We start from the raw sequence: 18,024 nt of genomic DNA, 5'->3' as shown, positions 1-18,024 counted from the left end.
TGAGGTAAGGCTTTGAATATATCTACCAACAGAAATATAGTACTCCATCCTGTAAAAATAACTAATGTGCTGCCGCCTCCATTTGCTTGGCATGCCATCCCTATAATCCAGATTCATATAAAAATGTCCACAGAGATCTCAGGAAATTGTGGGGAGGGTAAATACGCAGGTGCAAAAAGCCCTTTCGTATTGCAAGCACAGCAGACAGGATGAAGGGATAGAAAGTCAGTAAATATCATTTCAAAGGAAAAAAAAAAGAAATTACTGGATCTGCTTGACAAAAATGCCATGGTCCAACAGGGCATTTCAAAATAGTTGAAGCTTTGCTGTTTGCACGTTTTCCTTCCAAAATGCTGCACTATTATTTTTACTTGTTGCATATACCTCTCAGGGTAAAGAGTTCTTAACATGTGGCAGGTTAAATGTTCATGTAATATGTAACACGTTTACTATGACAGAAAGTTATGTTGACACTGAACAGTAAGAGTGTTTGTTTTTGTAAAGATAAAAACAAACAAAAGTTTAGATTACAGGGAAATGTTAGAAGTAAGGGACATGTGAAATTAAAAATGTGGATCCAACACAGTATTATTTCTATCACCTGACTGGGTGAAAGTAACTCCTAAAATTGCCTGGTTCAACTAACATTTAACTGAAAAGTCTGCTACTTCTTAACTAACAAATTGGAAAAAATCAGACCTGACATAAATTTATGGAAAAAAAGAATTAGAGAGCTACAAATTGGGTGCCAATAGAACTGGATTATTTTTTAGAGTTTGCCTTTATATTTATGAGATGATTTCTGTAACAGAGTGCCTAATCTTGAAATGTTGAGCGGTTTTAACTTCTGGTGGAGAAGGCTGGCCACTGCATCACCACCTTCAAGACAGCCCTCAGAGACTGCGAGGGCTAGTCCCCTGTATAGCTTACAAACGTTATCAATTATGCTGGATTACCAGTTTAGAGAAAAAAAAATTGTCAGCTTTAATTCAGAACATCTTCAGTTTTGCTTTAAGCTAAATCATTATGAGTATTTCATCAGCACTTTACTTATTTTAGGGAATATATACAATTCCACTACAAGCTCTATAAAAAATAATAAATACAATTCTATCAATCAGATGCTATACTCAAAAGGTAACTTAATTAGCCTTCTCATGCTGGACCGGTTCTGAACTTTGGCAGTAATCTATGATCACTGCTATGTGAACTGGAGCCAAGTTTACTCCACGCTGTTATGTAGATCTGTGATATGTCATTATAGTCCTGTTACCAGTCAAGGGGACTTTGCATTTTGCTGTACTGTCACATTAGCAGAATCCAAAAGTAAGGTGGACAAAATGGTAAATGTATTAGAAGCTCTGATGAATGAGGAAAGCCACAAGGAACGTTTACAAGCCAGAGGAAGGCATAGGCAGACAGACAACCCCAACTCTTGTAGGAATATCACAGTAAAGGAAGACTAGGGGAAGTGTTTAAATTTGTTAAAGTGGAAGAAGGCTTGCAACGAACAGACATAGAAATGTTATTCATTCTTAGCTTTCCAACGCCATCATTATAAACTACCCTCCAGAAAGACCTAAAATATGCTCCAGATCATCCATGTGCATAATATGATGCAGCTCTTGACTGAAAAAGTCATTTCTCATGAGGCTACTGGAGAAGTATTGGGAGTTAAAATAGCCTACATGAAATTCGAATATAAACTGAATGCTAACAACAGCTCCAGACAAGCTTCCCTACAAGCCTCCTTTCTTTGGCTCCAGAAAAAGAGAATTGCTACCATTTTAAAATCATCTAAAAGCTGTCAAAAGGAGCTTTTATTATAAGTATTTTAGTCAAAGAAATAAAGGATACTGCTTAGAAGAAAGCTTCAATATTTAAATGCTTAACTGGTTTCCTATCTTTTTATGTACATTTCAAAATGTTATTTTTTAATGGTGGCTGTTGCTATGCGACAGGGCAGAATTTCTAAAATCTATTCATCTGTTGTACAAATGACAGTTTTCAGGACATATTTAACTCTCTCAGCCTATTAAGTCAAAGAAGGAGGATGGAAATTGGAGGATTGTAAGCTCCCAGAGCGTGCATCCCCAAAGGGGTACAGCGTAGCTAAAAAGAGTCTTTCACTGATTATACCAATTTTTTCAGTGCACTGTTGAGATGAAGTAGCTACCCTGCTTCTAAAAAATGTGAAAAACGGCACAGCTCTAGTTAAATAAAATGATAGCTAAATGTAGAAACAAAACTTAAGATCATTACTTTTACCCAGAAATGATCAAAGCAATTCTAATCAGATTCTGCCACAATGATACTTATTTAAACTAGAAGGGCTGGTCAGGCAATCACAAATCAAGCTCTAGCATGTTAAGAAGTTACAGCTCCCTGGAAGTTACCATCCTTTGGATGTGACTGCCTATCACATGCGTGCTTTTTAGGCTACTGCAATGCAAAATGAATTTAATTCACTTCAACATGAACATAAAATCAATTAAACTATCACAGAACATGAGATAAGCTTTACTTTCCAGTAAAATGAACTATATAAAGTAACCTAGTCAGTAACTAAGATTTAGCTGAGGGGGCAGTAATATAATATTGACGCACGATAATTCCTTAATGTGTTCAAAGTCGGTAACAAGCACAGTGCCATGCCATAAGGGTTTTCTACCTACCGGTAGACTGCAGAGCACTGGGGATCTGTAAACTACTTCTATGAAGTGTGTGAAATTTAGCCCTAAAAAACAGGCCTATTTTTGGTTGACTCACATTCACTGTAGAACAGTCTTTACTTCTACTGAAAAATATTTACAGGTACACAAAAAGACTAAAATAATTGAACTAACTGACATGACGTGCAGGAGTGCTGACTGGCAGCTATCTCCATGTGCATCAGTGGGAAATCTGTAATGTATTGTCACTGTTGAAATTACACTTAGAAGCCTAAATCCTGATACAAATAACGCGACTTGGCCTAAATATGTGACTCAAAAGCAAACCAAAAGTATTTTAACTGTTTTTACTGATTGTAGTGGCTAAAGAAGCCTTCTGACTTCACGTATTGCAGAATAGTTCATCCCAATTATACTGACTCCCTCTGAGATGGATCTTTTTTTCAATCTACAACCAGCATTCTGATTACTTAGTTGCACTAACAATTTCAACGACAACATGAAATACAGTTCTTGCAATATAATTTCAATGGTTAAGAATTTTCTACCTTTTATTTTCCCTTTTAACGCAGTCAGGAAGAGAAACTAAAATAACTTTATAGAAGTAAGAAGCTTTTCTAAATTTCTGATTTTGCAAAAATGCTGGACTAAAATAAGATACTGACAGTGGTCAAATCCATCAGCATAGCACTTCCTCTGCGTGAGCAGTAAACAAGTGTAATGATGTCATCAGGAGCTGGCTGACCCACTGATGAACCCCGGGGCTGTAAGGGAGATGCAAGGTGCCAGATCACTACACACACACACACGTACCCACACATGTGCATACACACACACATCCTTACAGCATAAGAACAATCTGCAACAGTTGCACGTCATCATCTAGGGAAATGAAACCCTGAAAAACCCCTTTGACGGCTAAACATTTTGCTTTAAAGAGGCAAACCTCTTGCTTCCATAAAGCACACATTCAAATATAAACACAACATAGACAATAGTCTCTAAGGGGCCTGGATTAAAATCAAATAACAAGCAACACAAAGAACACTCTACAACATTGCACAATCAGCATATCTCAAAACCCAAAATCAAACAACTCAGTTCAGTGAGACAGGACTCCCGTGTTTCCCAAGAGTCTTGGAAATGTTCTTACATCATTTCTGACAGCTCACTGTGGTCAGAGCCAGGCCTGTTCTATTACCACTTTGGGAAAGAAGTATTTGTACCAGCTGGATGTCTTTAATATTCTACTTGGAAGCATGACCTCTTCTCTTTAAGGCAGTAAGCTGAGTTTTGTCCTCACTGGTAAGGTTTTTTTTAGGAGGTAGGGCACAGGGAATTTGAGTCTGTAGTCAACATAAAACCAAGCTGCTGAAAGTGGATGTCAGGATTTCCCATCCCCTCTCCAAACTACCAGAGCCAAGTCTCGCCCAGCGAATGTACTGATCCAACAGAAAAGGTGTCTCTGTTTACGAGGAGATTAAAATGACAGATCTAAGACAAACACTAATTTAATCTTCATGTAGAAAATATCTGATTGTCCACTGTTATTGTTGACCCATTCTTTTTAAGGGCATAGAAAGATGAAGTGAGCAGTGTCTTTACAACAACATCCTCCACTCCCATTAATTTATTTTGTCTAGTATATTCGAGGTTTTTCTTAAGGTCCAGCACCCAGAGTTAAAAGACTATCGAACAGTTTCTGCTTTCAGTTTAAGTGGTGCAAGTTTGTCCGCTCCTCTGGTATGAAGACAATCTTGAAAAATGTAACTTGGGTGTACCCAGTGATTCAAACAGCAAACAGAACGAAAAACCAATTATAATTACTTAAAATATCACGCTTTTTTTGGGTGGTAACTCCCGATTTCTTAACGTAGGCCTAGCTATACAGGAGACGTGCTGCACAGTAAAGCTTCTAAGAAACACTGAAATAAGATTCTGTTCAGTGTCTGCAGTTTTCACTTTCTGATACAAGTCAGCACTCATGGAAACTTAGCTAGCAGTTTCAGTCCAGGACTTACTGGGAAAGAGGACATATCTAAAAGACAAACACTACCTATTGATACAACTGGTGCAAGCAGATATCTCTGCTGACCAAGAGAAGGAACACTGGGAAGTCAAGCTTGAACTCCATTTGCACCTATTTTAAATAGTTGTTTCATTTAGATAAGAGATGAAATATATTAGGCAGGTCATACCAACTGCCACCCCATCTTTATATAGACTCTTTCTAACCTGTGGCTAAAAATATGTCATACTACAGGATAATCACAGCCCAGAATCTTTCCAGGCATCATTTTTATACCACCTCAAAATACGTACAATTTTAAGTTGTTTAAGTGTACTCAGAGGTACAGCTGCCACCGATTACACACTGAGAGCCAGATTTATCTCACAGTCACATACGTAAAGCGTAAGTGATTTCAGCAGAGCTGCATTTGTGCTTTCAAACACTATTTTATTGCCATAAGTGGAGCACTGACATTTGCTCAGTCAGTGTTAGACAACAGAAATCCCTATGTTAATCAAAACAAGTAAGCTCTGTAGCACCGTATTCAATAAATTGTAATTAAGAAGGTGGCAACATAAGGGTGGCTGTCCACAAAATCCTTTTGTAATCATGCGTAGTTTATGGCTAAGCTAATAGGATGAACAATTTAAATTAGTTACAAACTCTGCCAAGGTACCCATCTATTCCCAAGTCTATTAATTAGAATCAATTTAATCCCCACTGGGATAAAGGTCAAACAACATGTATTTGACCCTTTTCTACTGGCGTCAGTGTTATCAGCCAATGGATCTGGCAGTGCCTGGGTCTGACTTGTTCAACTCTTCAGCATGTTGACATGATGCTTTGAAGAACAGAGTCTGGGCCCAGCTAAAAAGATCTCTCTAATAATTTCTGCTTTATATTCCTGATAAGCACACAGGTTTAAAAATTCCAGAGTTTGTTCTCCCCTGGTGGTCAGCTCTGAGGCTGTTGTTCTGTCTTTAAGATTTTTCCTTTTCAGTCTCCCTTTCCTACACAATACCTTAAAGCAGCAATGGTATTAGATTTGTATCTTCAATTCAGTCCAGAAATCAAACTGAAAAATTAACATTAAAAACTAACCTACATTTGTTAATGGATTTTAAAACAAACACTCAAAATCAATAATCATTAGCTGACATTTCCAAACTGTCCAGGAGGAAAGATACAGAATTTCTACATGCTTGTCCAATTTTATGGGGAGGAAATAAAGAGAACTGTTGTCTTTTTTTCTTCTGCCCATAGTTCCTGTAGAATTAACTGGCTACTTCTGTGGAGTTCATCATCATCATCATCTATTTGTCCCAGTTCTTTTCTTGGAAAAATTGTTGTAATGCTTTCATACCTCTCAGGTTACTGTAAGGCTAAGTTCCTGGTCTTGCCTATGGTAGTATGATGTAAAATCAGCTAGTTCTTGATGTACTAACTTTGTGTATGTTCTCTTTGAATGTTGCTGATCTGTTTGAGGAATACGATTCAGAGTCTATTCAGTTTTCTAAGTTCCTCCTTCAAATTTTTACTATCCACTGCATAGTATCACCCTATCAAGACAGGTTTCCACAGCAGGGTAAAAAAAAAAAAATTATCTTTGATTCCTTCTAAAGTTGTTAGTTAGAATGCTTAGAAATGTATGCAGGGCTTATGGTCACTCTTAAAGCAAATTGCTGTGCCAGACTAATTAGACATTAGCTCAACAGCATGTTTAATTCATTTCATAACGCAGTAAAAACTACCTATATATGTCAGTGCTTCAGATGGAAATAGTTCTACAGATCTGAGACAACTTTTTCCTAGCCTGTGTCAGACTCACGACATAAACGCAACAGAAATACACAGCAGCACATTTACGAGTCACTGTAGGTGTTGAAACCACACAAATAAAATGGGGATGAATCACTTCAGATAAGGTGAAACATCATAGACCAAAACCATCTTGTCAGCCATGAAATTCAGAAAAGCAGCCTTTTTCCTTTCTTTGGTACAAATAAGACTAAGATCACAGAATCACAGAATAGTTGAGGCTGGACGGGACCTCTGGAGATCATCTGGTCCAACCCTCCTGCTCAGGATCGTATACCTAGTCTACTGCTTTGACCAGGTCAACTCTCATTTTGAATTTCACTGCCTCCTCTTCAAGCTTTCCAGATCTAGGCTTCTGTATTCACTTTCAAGGCTGCTATCCCCATATTACTGATCACCTTTCATTTAGCATCAGAGCTCCTATTGCAGCCTTTACCTCCCAGCATTAATTTTTCAAACAACCTTTGTGTTTTCCACCACACTGTCTGCACCTCTGTAAACGTTCCCCAAAACTCTTTATTGTTGCTCTTCAAATCCCACCTTAAAACCTCAATTTCTGTGATGCCTTTCCAAAACCTTAAAAATGGCTAAAAGCGTGGTGCTGAAATCACTTGCTTTACAATCCCCATCAGTACAGACTTCTGTGTTTGTATTCAGCTGTTGCCTTTTGGTTTATACCTACATTCTAAACCCAGAGGTAGGTATCGTCTTTTTCCGTTGTCCTTATACAGCACAGTTAGCATCTTTATGTTATATTACTTCTGGTGCATGAGTGGGTTTCTGAGGCACTACAACAACATTAATATATAACCTCATCTTTAAAACTTACCTCAAAATTTCTTACATCATTGACACAGTCCTTATATTTTGTGGGAAGCCTCATTTAACTGCCTCGATGCCAGTCCTTAAGCATTTTAAGAAGTGCTGGATTTTGGTGTGCCAGCACGGCACGGTCTCACTGGGACAATATTTTCACAAGATATCACTGTACCCTGATGTGAGATGACAAGCCTGTTACTCTGCAAGTTCCACTTCTTGTTAACATTATTTATTCTCTTTACAACATACTCAGTAACAAAAGACAGGTATGTTCTAAATTATAAGCTAAAATAGCTCCAGCCGGAATGCTGCTTCACAGACATCAACAGATCCGATATCTGATAAATTCTGGCTGTGCTTGCCAACCAGAGACACTTATTTAGCATGTTATTCAAACTGCTGGCCTTGGCACTAGCACACATAACAGGCTTAATGCCATCTAAGCCTGGGACTTGAAACGAGGGTTCTCCTGCCCATCCTTAAATTCAATCAACAAGGAAGTGAGCTGCCAACAGGAAGCCATTAAATAAAGTTGCTGTCAGTATATAATCTTTATAGAAAGAAAGCCTTTCTAGAGACCATAAAGCGACTCAATAAAACCTATTCTCTTATAGTTTACCAAAAGTTCCAAATTAATATATTATTTCGCATGACATGGAAAAACATTCAATCCCCAATTCTTTTCACGTACTTCTGGTTACTGGTAAGTTATGACATGCTCTAATAGTTAGTTCACTGTAAGATTAAGTGCTTAAATTCAAATAAGATTAAAGCAACCATCAATAAAAATATGCCTGAAACTGTTCAGTTCCTATGGTGTTTTTTTTCCAACCACACACACAACAGGGAGATTAATTACCTAGAAGCTGATATTTGCACTATGGGTAAATATTCTCATTATACTGAAATATCCACAAGACAGAAAATGCAAAATTTCCTTTTAGATTACATTATCTCTTTCACTTTGAGACATGTCAGATTGCCTTTTCAAAATGGCTAGTTACTTATTTGCATTGCTAAATTACTACAGAGAAATCCATTAGATACATGGACTATATGTCATTCTGGAATCTCCACAGGGCATAAAAAGCATTCAGTATGTGGAGAGATGCTCTCTTGACAACACTGTCTTAGTTCCGGAATCTAAAAATATCTATGTAAATTTTACACTGAGCCTTTTAAAAATTATTATACACCAGGCCAACTCAACATCTGTTTGTGCAGTACATTTGCATACTGCATTTGCATTGGGTAAAGTACATCAGAACCGGGTCCATTTCTTTTACAAACATCATTTTAAAGGCTTTATGGTAGATCATGGTGCCTGTTCAAAACAAGTACATGGTGATTAATTATATTCTACGGAAAACCAGTTCCTCGCAGCTCTGAAATTATGTAATTTAAAATCAGTTCTTTTCCTTGAACTAATCTCCTTTGGGGTGACCAGATCAGGTCTATTCATGTTCTGAACTCAGAGTGAATTGCAAGATACGTGTCAGAAATCAGTTATTACTTGCAGAATACAAGTGCCTTCTTGATGACTGGCCCAGCCGCAGTGGATTTAAAAACTGACAGACAGCAAGCAGAAGGACTTGCTGAGTTTACTTCAGGTATGCTATCTCATCCCTTCCCCACTCCCCCAGCACATTATCAGAAATTATACGCCTTTGTACATGACAAAAGAAATGTTTTCAGGTTTGGAACACTACAGCCCATCTGGATGGAACTCCGTGGCAGATTAAAATTCCTGTGCATTAAGAATTTGATGTCAGGCTCTTCTTTAGGCAAGAGCTAACTCTCAAATACAGTTTAGTAAGAGTATTCTGCAGGTTCTGAAAGTGAAATCAGAGATGAATGTTTGAGAATGACCAATATTTTTAAATACATTTTAGATTAAGAACTCTTAGTGAAATTCATGTGAGATATAATAGCTTTTGTCCTACACCTTAAAAAAGGTCACAGCTCTGAATGACTTTTAGCATCAGTCTCAGTATTTTGCCCTCACTTCAGGAGATTACTATTAATTTAATTTCCAGCTCTAGTCACAATGCAGTTAATCTTTTATCACATAGCATTGGTATATGTCATAAAGAAGTTTTTAAAAGGTATATACTAATTCATAGAAACCAGGACAATTATTTGTCAACACAATTCATAAAGACCAAAGTGAAATATTCCTAGAACTACAGATGCAGTTTGTGTAGATAATGTGGGAGGAGCATGCCATTGTAGAAACTCATTTCAAAACTTTCCAAGTTTTCCATTCCTGGGAATACAAGGCTAAATTCTAAGACCTGATGCCATTTTTTACATAACCTCTCTGCAACACTCTCATCCTAAACAGAATTTATAGCCTAAAAATCTCACTCAGCTAAAACTCTCCAATTATACAAGGCTCTCAAGCACCCGCAATTCCTCTGAGGTTTTCAGTTCTGTTGAATTCAGTGGAACACTGAGGGAAACCGGCTCCAGGTTTCAGCAGCAGTGCAGGCTGGCGCAGCTCTCATCCCTTCCTCAGTGCTCCTTCCTCCACTGACTTCTTATTACCGTCCCAATTGCAATTGAACTGAAAGAGGATAGCACACTCAAATTACAAGGTATCTTCCTAAGTGAAGACAGATTTAAGGTCTGACTTTGAAAATGTTGTGAAAGAGATGACTGAAAGAACACCTGAGATTGCAGGGTTTTTTTTTATTGTAGCCTGAACAAAATCAGGCATGATATAAGCAAAATATAAACCAAAACAACAACAAAAAAATCTCTGATCAGTTTTCAAAGCAAAAGTTTTCAAGTAGTGCCTTCAGGATCTTTGTTCACTACCCCAAAATAATCACTGTATTATTGCGTTTGTGGCATTCTACAGCTGCCCATCACGTTGCCATCCTGTTAAAAGTACCTTGAGGCTTGCAGACATAATTGTCTAGACTCCAGTGCTGACAGAGCGAGGTCATGGCTATCAAGCAGTACATTCCATGCAAGAGCAAAGTTTCCGTTTCTTGTTTTTGTTGGTGATACTAGCTCCTTGCCATCAAGTAAGGGCTCTTGTCTGTCCTGATATTCCAGACTGCTTACCTCATCCGCTGCACAAGCATGCAAACCCTTTGAGTCCCATAGTCTCCTGCAATACAGGAAGTGAATGTCCAGAGGACAAATCAGTGAAAGGAGAGATCTTTCAGTGTATTTATGAGGTCATTTCTTGCACAGGGATCAATGTGAAGAACTCTCAACAAGGTTAATAGGAATTGTTCAACGCTTCTCTGCAGTACTGGCACACTAACACAAGGCCAGGGCTGCTCCTAACCCATTTGGTATTTTGGAGACATCTCTCATGCCAAAACACCCCTGATTCCCTAGAAGCCCTCTTGTTCATTCATCAATAGTTACAGTTACCAAAAAGGCAAACTTATCACAGCTGGGGGAGGGGGGGGCGGGGGGGCAAAAAGCAAAATAGCAGGACAAAATAGGCATACTTTTAAGAAACTGAGATCACAGAAATTATCACAAAGGAGCAATAGAAAAGCACTGCTGGATAAGATCCCTTGTAGATATGCTGCTGAAGATCCATACTGCCCTCAGTGTAAATAAAAAACCTAATGAAAATCAATGGCTTTTGACCAGTCTCCCAACAGGAAAGGCTAAGAAACTCTTCCAAAGTCACTGTCAGATAACCTTGAATATTAAAATACATACTAGAGTTGGGGAATCTGTTTCTATCATATAATTGTATCTTCTTCAGTTACTTTTGTTAGGCTTTGGTGACATTTAATAATCCAGAATGCCTAAGAACCAAGCATCTCTTTCCCGTTCAGTCAGACCTCAGATTAAATAATCTGTGAACAAAGTAAATTAAAATTACAAGGAAAATTTTTAGAAAAAAAGAGGAAATGTGGGGGGGGGGGGGGGGGGGGGGGGGGGGGGGGCGAAAAGCAAAATAGCAGGACAAAATAGGCATACTTTTAAGAAACTGAGATCACAGAAATTATCACAAAGGAGCAATAGAAAAGCACTGCTGGATAAGATCCCTTGTAGATATGCTGCTGAAGATCCATACTGCCCTCAGTGTAAATAAAAAACCTAATGAAAATCAATGGCTTTTGACCAGTCTCCCAACAGGAAAGGCTAAGAAACTCTTCCAAAGTCACTGTCAGATAACCTTGAATATTAAAATACATACTAGAGTTGGGGAATCTGTTTCTATCATATAATTGTATCTTCTTCAGTTACTTTTGTTAGGCTTTGGTGACATTTAATAATCCAGAATGCCTAAGAACCAAGCATCTCTTTCCCGTTCAGTCAGACCTCAGATTAAATAATCTGTGAACAAAGTAAATTAAAATTACAAGGAAAATTTTTAGACATCAAGGAAATGCCCTAAAAGAAAACCTAACAAACAGCAAGACATACAAATAACATACAAAAGACACACGAATCAAAACTTCATCACTGGAGATGATCAAAGTCAGGGCTGACAACTCTCTGGCAAGGGCACTATAATAGAAAATGCTGTAGGAAAAGCAAATGGCTTAGAGGAAACCAGAAGCATTTTCCAACTCTAACCACCAGTGAATGAACCCATTCAGCCCCTACATCCCCCTGACTACTCACATCTGTAGAGGGCTGTTCTTCCACACAAGAAATATTGTTCAAAGGGGCCAGTCTTCCCAATATTAACTTGATTATACAATATATTCTTTGCAAAACACCATTAGGCTTTGGAAGTGGATTTTTATTTCATAGGCATTAAATCATAAACTCCTAAAAATATCTCCTTCTCCCTTTTCATTAACACAGATGTACTCTGCCATTTTGGCTAACCACAGAATATCAAAAGCTAAGAGCCTTAACAAAGCTACCAATGTGTGAGACTGAGGCAGAGGTGATGCTCTATTGGTCAAATACTTCTAAGGTGTAGTCAAAATTCTCAAGAGTTAAAGCCAACAATAATGAAAATTTTGAATTTTGCAAGCAACCAAAAAGGAACCAAAAGCAACAAATTATGTTTCTCCAGCAATTCAGCAGCAGCAAAGTAACCCCTCAGCCGGCACTTCTGAATCTGGACTCATCTCTGGGGAACAGCATGAAAGTTGAATTACAATACTTGAGTACTTCCGGAGAAAATTCAATGCTATTCATCCCTCATAATAACACTAACATGTCCCGTGTCATCTGTAAACCACTCTTTCTCTGCATACAGCAAATTTACATGCTTTCGTTTTTTTCCAGAAGTGCTACAGGAAGCATTTAAATACACAATGCCTCCCATGACCAAGTAGTTTTTGAAAGCTTCTACCCAAAAGTAAAAATGGAGTATGGATCCTTTGACATCTTGTACACACCTGAACAGGGATGATCTAATGATTATAAAGTCTCTCTTTGCCTAAAATTTGCTGGTAGTCTTAAATGAAAAAACTAGAAGATACACACTTCTGTAACTGGAAATAACAACTGACACAGCTTTGTCCCCTTATTGGCCATTTCATCAGAGGCCAACAAACAACCATGAGAAAAGAAACATCACCTTAGAAGGAGATGTCTCCTAGACATTAATCTGTCCAAGTCATACTTGAGGCACAATGGCAGAGCAATGGACTTAAAAGAATGGGGTAGAGAATGGGAATCGGGATGGATTTACATGATCATGCCAAAGAGACTTCCATTCTGTTGGATTGAGAATTTCAGTCTCCATGCTCATCTATTAAGCAGAAGACACTGTATTTCCATTTGCATAAGCCCTTTTTTGATTTATTTCTTCCCATCTTCATAGCTTTAAATGCAAGATCAAATTCTACAGTAAAAAAGTTGCAGATGTGACAATTCGTAATCTTAGTGAGATACAACACTTGTCATCTTACGTGAAAACCGCTCAGATACGTCTCATTTGTGATTAACAAAACCAGCCTCTGAAAATAAAGATAGAGTGTAAGATGAAATCCAATACAGTCTAATTATCAGAGGAAATTTCATATGCTAACAGTCTCAACTAACCTATCTTTCAGAAGATTCTAATCTCAAAAATATGGTTATATATCGCCGCCTACCTCCAAAACTCCGCCACTATGTCTGTGTGCGCAAGCGCTGTGATGACTTTTCCAAGATATACTGCACACCCACTACTGGAATCTGAATCTGTTACTGTTTCCGTTCACCTCTATGTAACACTGTGCTTGGCCTCAGAATTTCACACCTTTGGTGGAAGGTTTTTCTAAACTTGGAATATTGTGACTACACCACCTGATAATCAGCATCTGTTATAAATTATTAATTATGATCAATAATTCAAGCTTTGCATATAATTGTAAAACAGTTAACTGTGTAAGAAGACAACTGAAAAACAGAATAGTTAATTTTCACAAGCCTTATTGAAAGATGACTTGCTAGCCACTTCAAGTCTTTTTCGTTTCTTTTTGATTGTCTAAGGCAAAGCATAAAATCGAAGAGTAGTGCCAAACAGAGGTCTTGCATTCCACATGAAAACTGCATTAAATTCACAAAGTTAGGGTTGAGCACAGAAGGCAGGAAAGAAGTGAAATCTCAGAGCAAAGGGAGTAGAAACTACCACATCTAGGTAAAATTGTCATTAAAAATGTTAAGGCAGAAAAGGATAAGCCTACTTCAGTGTTGCATGGAAAATGTGCCACTACCAAAGGCAGAAAGGCAGTGCCACTACCAGAGAGGATCAAAACTTGCTGAGTGCCATATTTGACTTACTGGATAGCCATGATATAACTGAAAGGAGAATCTAGTTCCAATTCAGTAAAAGCAAAAACTGAAACACCTTGATGACAGACGTGAAAAAAAAACCCATAAGGCAAAATACCCCAAAGTTCTAAACAATAACTAGCAACCACACAGCATTTCACAACATCATATGAGACAAGTACAAAGGTTCCCAACAATTACTCTCATTTATTCTTTCCTTCTAAGATACACAGAGATTTTATAGATAAGACATACAAATTAACTACAGTCTGTATCTGTTTACAGTAATTTCATCCTCAGCTCTGTATGTTAAATAGCTCCCTCTCCTTTTGGCCCATGTCACCTGGTTCATTAGGACTGACTGCCATTGTTCAGCTTCTAGCTGAACTGCAGCTAAGCAGCCCTTGAATTAGCTGTAGAAATGGTGGTACTTTAATACCAGAGCTTAGCATAGCAACCGGCCGGACTAAATAAATAAATAATGAAGCCTGGTGTTCTAACAGATAATATAAATACACTTTCAGCAAATTGCTTGGGTCCAAAGGTCAGTCAACTTGTTTGCTCTGTCTCCAAGAATTTGTAAATCTCAACATGATGTTTAAACACAAGCATATACAAACATCAAAGTTCAATGCTGACATATTTTACACCTCAAAGTTGTATGCCAGAATAGCTCTATACCACACATAGAAAACTGTAGAGCATGTGTAAGGAAGTGACAAAACACTATTCCAAACTAAATGCAAATTTTTCTTTAAATATCCTCTCATTCTGTATTTTTCTTCTTCTTTATTCTCTATTTACTCTCATTCATCCTCTCACACCGAGAAGTATTTATGCAGCTGTCTAATTTCACAATTCCTCCCTTTCATTACCCACAAAGGGGGAGATGGAACTTTAAATCTTAAGCCTCATTTCAGGGTGTGTGTATTTTGTATATATTTGTATTCCTGATTGATTCAGACATATGGAGACACCTGTACTTATGAAAACACAAAGTTTCAAGGTAAACCACCAGTTCCTGAGCTAGAGAATAGACACACCACTGGCATTTCTAGGCTGCTGTGCAGACAGACCAGTCTCTCAGCCTCTCTCCCCTTCCCTCTTTCCTAAAGGAAACGTTCAAACAGTCTCACAGCTCCTACTCAAGTTGTGCTTTTCTTCCTTGCTGGGGTCTCAGTCATCTTCCCTTTCAACAGCTCTGGGCTGGCAAAAAGCAAAACACAAGGGACTTCAGGAAGCACAAGAAATTAACTTTGCAAATGGAAAACCATCGGGGTGAAACTGAACTCTTCTCCCCACTTTCCCGAGAGAATGCGTTATTAGGACCGAGAGCCAGAGCCCTCCTGCACACACCATTTGCCCCTTTCCGAGTCAAGCGCCTCTCTTCTGGGGTGACACGCGTGGCAGCAGCGGTCTGGCTCTGCCTAAGGAGAGCTAAAGATGTGCTCAGCCTGAAAGGCTGGAGCCGGCAGCCAGCTGCCCCCCTCTCCGTTTGTACACAGTCCCAGCAACCAGGACTGCCAGGAAGCAGGCTAGTAAACAGCAGTGCAAGTGAGCACTAGCTTCACGCGTGGGAATCACATAGCTCTCCTCTCCCTGCCACAGGAAACCTAGGCTGGAGTGAAAACCTCTCCTTTGTCAGCAGAGGAGAATTCACGAGGGGACCCCTTTCTCACCTTCACATTTTCTGAGATGAGATGGGGAGAGACAGGATGCAGGAAAGGAGGAGTGGGCAACTTCTGAAATGTAGGTCAACGTAATGGCTCAGCACGCCAGGGTTTTGCAAAATGAGTGCCCCTTCTCCCCTCTCCCCTTTTCGAAGTGATCCCATCAATCCCACCTAGAGGTGAGGGAAAAGGCTTTTAAGTCTCCGAGTCGGGGGACTCCCCAGGAGAGCTGCAGGTGGGAGCGTCCTCCCCCCCCTCCCCTTCGTGCCGACGCTCACCTTTCTGGCTCCTCGTTTAGCAAACTCCCGGGCCAGATGGCGGCCGATGCCTCTGCCCCCTCCGGTGATGAGCACATTCTCCCCGGAGAGGTCTCGGAGCTTGGGCGGCAGCACCATGCACACGGCAGCTTTCACCACCAAATAAACCATCTGCACGGGGAAAAGCAGCAAAGCGCCCAGCCACTTCCAAATCATCCTCTCGTTCCAGGCAAGTCAGGAAGGCAAAATTCTCTTCCAACCCTTCACAAAACCAAGCTAACGGAGAAAGAAAACCAATACCCTTCATGCACCCCCAGATGGGTGACAAGTCTTCAACCCCCTTCCAAAACTTGGGGGCAAGAGATTCTTGGACTGGAAAAATCCTTCTCTCCCCCTAAAAAAATTGGGGTAGGAGTAAAGTAGTGCAGAAGACCAAGTCACTCCCCTGTTTCTTGATCGGTGTCCTCTGGGATTGTCACATGCAGGTAAAACGGTTTCCTTGCTTTTTAACTGGAAGACAGTTTTTTTAAATTAAAAGAGAGAAAAAAGTAAAATTAAAAGTAACCATACATCCCTCCGCTTCAAAGACCGACATAAAAATCCAGTATCCAAATGGAAGGTTTTTATACTTGGAAAAATAGAAGAAAGCAGCCTATGTCTCCAAATTTCAGCCTGCAGTGCCTTCCAGGCAGCTCATTTCTATTCTTAGACTCAGGAAATTGCTTAAATAAGACAGAATTGCCAGGACCTTCTTTTTAAGAAAGGCTCTATTCAGGGTAAGGTTGTTGGTTTTGTTTTAATATCTATAAATATCTATAGACGTTCTGTCCTGAGCCCGTTGCAAAGGTTGAGCTGATAACCGCCTCTCTCTGCCCCCTCTCCTGTTTTTTTCACTTGGAGTATCTGTGATCACAGAGCAGGAATTATGCCGTACCCTATTTCAGCTCTGGCTCTCACTCATTTCTCCCTATTGCTCTCTCTGCCTATCACGGCCGTGGCGCTGGGGAGTTTTTATACCCCATTAAGCCTGATTGACAGTTAAAGTGTCGGGGAGATTTCACTACTGTTTCTGTGAGTGGCTGGCTTTGCTCTCCCCTCCCCCAGAGCTATCTTGGAGCCACTGCACATAAACTCACACATGCAGGCAGGCTGAGGCGGACGCTCGCTTCTGAGCTGCAGCGTGCAAGTCGGGGCTTGCTGCGTGCCACGTTGGGCTCCCAGCTGTAACTGAAATACGCTGCAACCGAGCCAGGCAACCCCTGCCTCCTCCCTAACGTACCCACACCAGAAAGAAGGTGCTGCGGTCTGACTTGAGCCCAGGAAAAAGCAGTTCCAGGAACAGTCAGGGTTAAGGCTGAGTTCAAGGGAGCCATCTCTGCTTCACAGAGCTCTGGCAGAGAACTGCTTGCCCAAGATAAGCTGGTGTGGACGGGAAAACTTCTTTCAGCCCTAGATTGCCAGGCTGAATCCAGCCGAGGCTGATAATCATCAAAATCTATTACCATTGGGCCAATGTTTTTATGGACAACGTGACAACTCGCGGATTTTCCAAGCTGGAAGATGCTTGCATTGCTGAAAACTGGTGATTTAGTAGCAGGGCAATAAAAAAGGTAGGCTCTGAATGAAGGAGGGAGACTCACTTTCCCACAACAAAGGATGGGTTTTTTTCCTCTCCTTTTCCAAGACTTTTTTGTCCAGTTACGAGGGCATAGTTGCAACACAACAAGGTCTCCATAGCACTTTAAACTATGTTGTAACAGGAGAAAGGGCAAAGTGTATTGTAACTGGGTCCCCCAACTTGGTTGTTTGCACTGTTAAGCATTAGGCAGGTAAGTTATGTTTTCAGTTGTACTGATTAAGCATTTCTGAGGAGGATCTAACTGCACATTTGAACTCAGAGCTGTTCATGCACAGTTAGGAGCTGTGGCAGCAATCAGAAATAACCTAATATGCAAAGCTTTGAGGATGTCAAAAGATGTTCAGGGATGTCAAACCTCACATTGCTGTCTTCACAGTTGAGCTGGAAAGAACTTAGTTTTTATGACTGTATATATAATTAAGAATGTGCCAAAATGAAT

General features: G+C 39.7%; 1 protein-coding gene across 2 annotated transcripts in view; it reads right to left on the bottom strand.

The window, feature by feature from the left end:
- Window positions 1–18,024, bottom strand: part of DHRS3 (dehydrogenase/reductase 3) — a 32,086-nt gene that overhangs the window by 12,143 nt on the left and 1,919 nt on the right. The window contains exon 2 of one of the 2 annotated variants that reach the window (XM_009289604.1): window positions 15,968–16,456. In XM_009289604.1, coding sequence (XP_009287879.1) covers window positions 15,968–16,162 — 195 coding nt within the window. In that variant the 5' untranslated portion in view covers window positions 16,163–16,456. Of the gene's footprint in view, window positions 1–15,967; window positions 16,904–18,024 lie in introns of those variants that run through there. The other variant, XM_009289602.2, reaches the window with a different exon arrangement.

The sequence above is a fragment of the Aptenodytes forsteri genome, unplaced genomic scaffold (genome assembly GCF_000699145.1).
Source record: "Aptenodytes forsteri isolate BGI_AS27 unplaced genomic scaffold, ASM69914v1 Scaffold61, whole genome shotgun sequence".
NCBI classification, from domain to species: domain Eukaryota; kingdom Metazoa; phylum Chordata; class Aves; order Sphenisciformes; family Spheniscidae; genus Aptenodytes; species Aptenodytes forsteri.
Note: the sequence above shows the minus strand (reverse complement) of the source record. Positions and strands in the feature narration are given on the sequence as shown.